This window comes from Cibotium barometz, chromosome 39 (genome assembly GCF_041138505.1).
Source record: "Cibotium barometz isolate CiBa-2024 chromosome 39, ASM4113850v1, whole genome shotgun sequence".
NCBI classification, from domain to species: Eukaryota; Viridiplantae; Streptophyta; class Polypodiopsida; order Cyatheales; family Cibotiaceae; genus Cibotium; species Cibotium barometz.
The window spans coordinates 27,248,513-27,254,756 of record NC_141084.1 but is presented as its reverse complement, the minus strand read 5'-3'; the positions used below and the strand labels follow the sequence as shown (position 1 = coordinate 27,254,756).

General features: G+C 38.1%; 1 protein-coding gene across 5 annotated transcripts; it reads left to right on the top strand.

The window, feature by feature from the left end:
- The first annotated feature begins 318 nt into the window (after positions 1 to 318).
- On the top strand, positions 319 to 5,501 carry LOC147615945 (uncharacterized). Of its 5 annotated transcripts, none has more exons than XR_015262663.1 (6): positions 319 to 682; positions 784 to 1,621; positions 3,506 to 4,238; positions 4,495 to 4,578; positions 4,710 to 4,851; positions 4,955 to 5,501. XR_015262663.1 is itself a non-coding variant. In XM_086778579.1 (3 exons), exons 2-3 carry the CDS (start codon positions 1,174 to 1,176, stop codon positions 3,637 to 3,639), a joined length of 582 nt encoding a protein of 193 aa, XP_086634705.1. In that variant the 5' UTR covers positions 319 to 682; positions 784 to 1,173; the 3' UTR covers positions 3,640 to 4,389. The 5 variants fall into 5 exon arrangements, 2 of the variants coding, with proteins under 2 accessions (XP_086634705.1, XP_086634706.1); XR_015262665.1 differs by having other exon boundaries at positions 321 to 682; positions 784 to 1,618; positions 4,047 to 4,238; XR_015262664.1 differs by having other exon boundaries at positions 323 to 682; positions 4,047 to 4,238.
- The last annotated feature ends 743 nt before the right edge of the window (positions 5,502 to 6,244 follow it).

Below are 6,244 nucleotides of genomic sequence, written 5' to 3'. Positions count from 1 at the left end.
AAAAAGAACCAATCTGCTCCATAACACAAGGAGACTCATGATAGAGATTAGGAAAAGCCAACAAAAGCTTTGAAGCCATTGCCTTCAAAATCCTTGGAGATAATAGAAGAGTTCCACATTGGAAAGGAGTGAAAGCATGGTTAGGTGGTGGTACACTTTTTACTACCCAATTAGGTTTTACGTGATGGCTACTTGTCTAAGGTGGAAAGGGGTTAATTTTTTTATTCTTAAAGGAGCAATTATTTTTATTGTCAAAGGAGCACTTATTCTCCAAATTTGATTGACCATCATGAGTTAGACATCCCGCACAACTGGCACTCGAACTCCAATATAGGAGCTAGTTGTTTGTTTTTACACTCGCTTATTTGCTAGTTATCTATTGCTCAAGGCCATTCACATTTGTTCTCTATTTGTTGGGTGCCATTTCACTTGCTGCCATGACGAGGACTCCAACCGCAAAGCTACACAGCTAAGGCCAGAGCAGAATTTACTGCTAGACAGGTTTCCCAAACACCCTACAGCCAATATGTTCAAGAGTAAACGAAGGCAGGGAAGGTCAAGACACCGGTTCGCAGCAGTAAATCTGCAGATCAGTCAGAGATGCACATCATATCATATTATCCAGAGTTGACTGATGTCATAGCAATGGCGGATGAGAAGCTATCTACAACCAAGAGCAAGAGTAAGTTAAATATAAGTTATTTCAATTAGGGTTTCACAAGTATGTTTCCTTTTCACTGTTGTAATGTTTAATCATTTGATCTTGGTGTTGCTGCATGACAGAGAAGATGACGAGGGATGAATATCCACAGCTCACTAAGTTTTGTTTTATTGCTGAAGAGCTTCACCACATGTATGGGCTAAGCTTGGAGGGCAAGGTTGCTAGGGACCTGACTGAGTCTGACCTTCTTGATGAGGAGCAGTGGGTAACTGTGTTCTGAAAAAGGTACAAGACGAATGCGAAGGTTTACTTAAACCACCTACAGGCTACAGCCCCACTTCAAAGATGATTGCAGATTGTTATATCATAAGGTATACCAGTGTGTTCCATGTAATGGAGAGATTACGTCAAAGTTTGCTCGTTGCTATGCATACGAGAAATGTAAGGTAGCTAAGAAGGATCCAGCCACACACAAAATTGCATGGGCGCGATTTGGGGAAAATGTATTGAACATGTGCAGACGCAAGCTTGGGGGTTTGGATAGGAAGCTGAACAATTGGAGGAAGGCCAATGGACCATCCCATGGTGGGGTGCCACATGGCAATAAAGTTTTCACAACACTGCAGGGTGCCAGCAATATCATAACAGAGGATGACTGGAACCTTCCCTTGTTGAAACCAGACTATATTAGAGAGTTGGAGGATATTGGAAATAGACATCTAGAAAAGTGTAGACTCGTAAGGGACAGGTACGCTGATGTGAAGGCATCCCTTTGGGAAAAAAGGGACTGCCTACTACTGAGATTTGAGGGTTTAGCTTCAGTGTACAAACAACTGTCTGAGTATATTGTATCGTTTGAAGCCCATCTTGAAAAACTGAAGCAGCAGATTCCGCATCCAGAGTCGGAGATCAAGGAGGTGGAGGCTGATATTGAATGTTACAAACGCATGCTTCACGGTGGTATGTAAGAGATCGCAAATCTTGAAAGTGAAGTAGAATCTAAACAAGTATGAATTTCTTTTACTTCATACCTATGCTTTATGTGTTTTTATATGTTTCCCATTTACCTGAAATTGCACATATGGTATTCCATGATTATTTCCTATGGTTTCTGTTACTTAATAGTACTTAAATCTGCTCTCGTCATGTTGAAAGTTTATCAGCATGCCTTAATCCATTATGTAGGTACTTGAAATTTCCAAATTGGTAGTTTGAATTTCATTTAGGGCAGTCAAAAGTACATAAAATTGCTTACACGGTAGTTGATAGTTCATAAGGATACCTTAATCCATATGTATTAGGTACTCCAAAAGTACCTAAAAAGGTGATTGGGTAGGTTTAAGCTTATCAGGGTACTTAATCCATTGTTTATGTACCTGTAATTAGAGAATTAGTAGTTTGAATATGTATCGAGTACTTCTAAAGAACCTAAAATAGATGTCTTGGTACTTGAGAGTTCATAAGGATACCTTAGGTACCCAAAAATGGTCAATTGGTAGTTTAAATATGTATTAGGAACTTCAAAAGAACCTAAAAATTGTGATTGGGTAGGTTCAAGCTTTTCATGGTACTTTAATCCACTATTTAGGTACCTGAAATTAGTCAATTGGTAGGATAGATATGTATTCAAAAGTACCTAAAATTGCTTACACGGTAGTTGACAGTTCATAACGATACCTTGATCCACTGCTTAGGTATTCGGTGAAAGTGTATTGGTAGTTTAAGTATGTATTAGGTACTTCAAAAGTACCTTAAGCTTATCAGGGTACTTTAATCCAGTGTTTAGGTACTTCTAAAGTACCTAAAATGGTTAAAATTGTTACTTTAAATATGGATTAGGTACTTCAAAAGCACCATAAAATGGTGATTGGCTAGGTTTAAGCTTATTTGGGTACTTTAATCCAATGTTTAGGTACTTCAAATATGTATTATGTACTTCTAAAGTACCTAAAATTATTAAAATTGGTACTTTAAATATGGATTAGGTACTTCAAAAGTACCATAAAACAGTGACTGGGTGGCTTTAAGCTTATCGGGGTACTTTAATCCAATGTTTAGGTACTTCAAATATGTATTATGTACTTCTAAAGTACTTAAAATTGCTAAATTGGTACTTTGTATTGGGTACTCCCAAAGTACCTAAAATTGTTTACAACAGTTCATAAGGATACCTTAATCCACTATTTAGGTACCTGAAATTGGTAGTGTATATATGTATTAGGTACTTCAAAAGTACCTAAACATGGTGATTGGGTAGGTGTATGCTTATCAGGGTACTTTAATCCACTGTTTAGGTACCTGAAATTGGTCTATTAGTGATTGGGTACTGTCATCCACCACTGTTTAAGAACCTGAAATTGGTGACTTGGTATTTTAAATGTGTTATAGTGTTAATGTGCAGGGGCTGTGTGATTTTCTAAAGGCTGAGCTATAGGAGGCTGAGGCCTAGTTTGAGTTTATCAAAGTGATGATTACTGATACCTTGAAGGGACGAAGGTTCCTGTTATATCCTCGACCACATGTTGTACATGAAACTAAGATAGTCTATGTTGGAGGAGATTGTGTTGCCTGTGGGGAGTCACTTGACTCAACATTTATAGGTGGCTCTTTCGTGTTTGCATGCCAACATCTTTTCCATCCCCGTTCTGTTTTGCCTGCATTGTGACCACAAAGGAGGTGTGTGTGAAAGCTGGGTGTATGGAGCGCATACCTGTAGTGGCCAAGAACTAGGTTTCGGGAATGCCGTTATACGTAAAGCATGAGAAGAGTACGTATTTTTCTCAAGTTAAGTTGCTCTGAATTGGATTACTTTTTGGTGTTCAACATTATTGTTTTATGTTGTAGAGGATGATATCCATTCTGAGTGTGAAGGAGTGATGAAGGACTCCTCACATGAAGATATCTCTAAGAAGCCTGCTACTGGCATTGTTGAAGTTGAGGATGATGGAGCTCCTCCAGTATGGGAGTCAAGTAAATAGGCTGAATGTGCAAAGGGTTTAGGTGCTGAAGACATCTCTGAGAAGCCCGTTGCTGCCAACGTTGAAGTAGAGTCTTATGAAGCTTCACCAGTACTACAGGAGTCTATGGAGGAGTCTAAGAAATAGGTTAAATGTGCAAAGGCTATTGGTGCTGAAGACATCTCACAGAAGCCCACTGTGCTGGTACTATTGAAGTAGAGGATGATAAAAATCCTCCAGTACAAGAGTTTGTTCCAGTAGACCTTGATTCTGGAAATGATGAAGTTCCTCTAGGATAATTGTTTGGTGGGAGGGGGCTAAAGTGTCGTGGTTCCAAGGTGGCTGGCATTGGTTAGTGTGTGAATTGTATATGTTTTCGTGGTCTTGTTACTACCTAGTATGTTACTAAAGATTATGTTTCTTTACAGCACATACCTCTGAAATATCAAAAAAGTCAAAGAAGGCTGGTGACACAAAGATGCATGAAGACTAGGAAGCTGAGAGCAATAAAGAAGAAGAGCAAGAAGATGAGAGCAGGAAAGAAGAAGCTAAGAGCAGGAAAGAAGAAGCTGAACAAGGAAATGAGGAGTATGAGAAGAAGCCTGAAGAAGCGCATGAAGGTGCTACATGGAACCAAAAGACTAAACCTCGTGCTTGCAAAAAATATGAACCCTATCTTGTTTATTTTATGCGTGTTGAGGTCACACACTGTATTGGAACACTGCAACCAGAATTGGGTTTTGATGAATAGACTTGGTGATTGTATTGTATCACAAGTCTTATTTTGCTATTTATAATTTCGTCCCTTCTACTTCTTATTCAATTTAAACATGTTTCATCCCTTTGTTGCTAGTATGATTCCAATGTGTCTTGCAGTTAAAGTGCCTTGGTGGGCGAAAGAAGAAAATTTGAAGAAACAATCTTATACAAGCGTAATCCATGAATTGCCAGCAACTACAGGCAGGCTTATGGTCCTTGATGTGAATGGGGTTCTTCTTAAAAGCTTTTGATATACACATCGTCATGAAATTTCTTATAGTGACCGTTACAACGTAGTTGAGGTCAATCAGTTTCGTTATTGTGTTGTGCAGAGAGATGCAGAAGACTTCCTTCTTAAACTTAAAAGGATGTGTGACATTATCATCTAGAGTAACTGCACAACGAAAAACCTGACTGACATGATTGGCGCTTGCTTTCCACGGGTCATGTGTCAGTTTGTTTTTTTTACAGCAGGCACTATATTGAAGCTGAATAAGCTGTTGGTATCATTACAAGTCATTGATGATGCCAAACTGTCATCCTAATTATCATCTTATGTTTGATTTCCCATGTGAAGACATATTTGGTCAGGGGGAGTGTGAGATGTGGAGGGAAACACTTGTTGAGATTCCTTATGCACCCACAGAGGTCTGTAAGAAGCCAGTTTTTTTGAAGATCTGAAGAATGTGTGGGCAAAGCACTCGGAGTTTGATTCCATGAACACAATCCTAGTTGACAATGAGCGCTATAAGTCCCTAAAGAATGACTATGAAAACTATTTGGTCATTCATGGTTTTGATTCACAACTAACAATTCAAGACCCCTATAATCTCACAAATACCGTACTCCCTTGGCTGGAAGGATGGGTGAAAGACCCCTGTCCAAGGGCTTATTCTCGACGAGGACATCCGATATTTGACATAAAGGATGATATCTTGGGTTTGGTATCTAATTACTTTGTAGAAGAAGAAGGAGATGCATACCGAATGCACAAGCCGGATTGTGACTAATACCTTATAGTTGTAACAAAAAACATTTACTGTTGCTACTGTTTGTTTACAAAATTACTGTTGTAACCACTGTTGTGGTACTATTGAAATATGATGACAAGTTACTGTTTTTTTACAAAATTCTGTTACAATATGATGACTTTCTGGTTTTAAAATATAATTTCAGATGTTTAATTGGTGTTCTAACATAATTTCTAATTTTAGATGTGTGCCTTACAAGGTATTGTGCTACCTAACAATGTACTACCTTACAAGGTACTATAGTACCTAATATAGTACCTAACAAGGTACTATAGTACCTAGCAAAGTACTATAGTACCTAACAAAGTACCTAATATAGTACCCAACAAGGTACTGTAGTAGCTAGAAAAGTATTTTAGTACCTAATATAGTACCTAACAAGGTACTGTAGTACCTAGCAAAGTCTTGTGGTACTCTTTAAGTATTGTAGTACCTACCAAAGTACCTAACAAGATACTGTAGTACCTAATAAGGTTCTTTACTACCTAACAAGATACTGTACCTACCAAAGTACCTAACAAGGTAGTACTGTACTGTACCTAACAAGGTAGTACTGTACTGTATTGTACTATACTTTACTATTTACATCCACTGTTAAACTTAGCACCTAATAGGGCACTGTTATACCGGGTACTTTACAAGGCACTGTTATAATGAGTACTTTAAAAGGTACTATATGTGATTTGTTACTTTAAACAAGGTACTTTACTACCTAACAAGATACTATACCTACCAAAGTACTTAAGAAGGTATTGTACTACCTAACAAGATACTGTAGTACCTACTAAAGTGCCTAACAAGGTACTGTACTACCTAACAAGGTACTGTACTATACT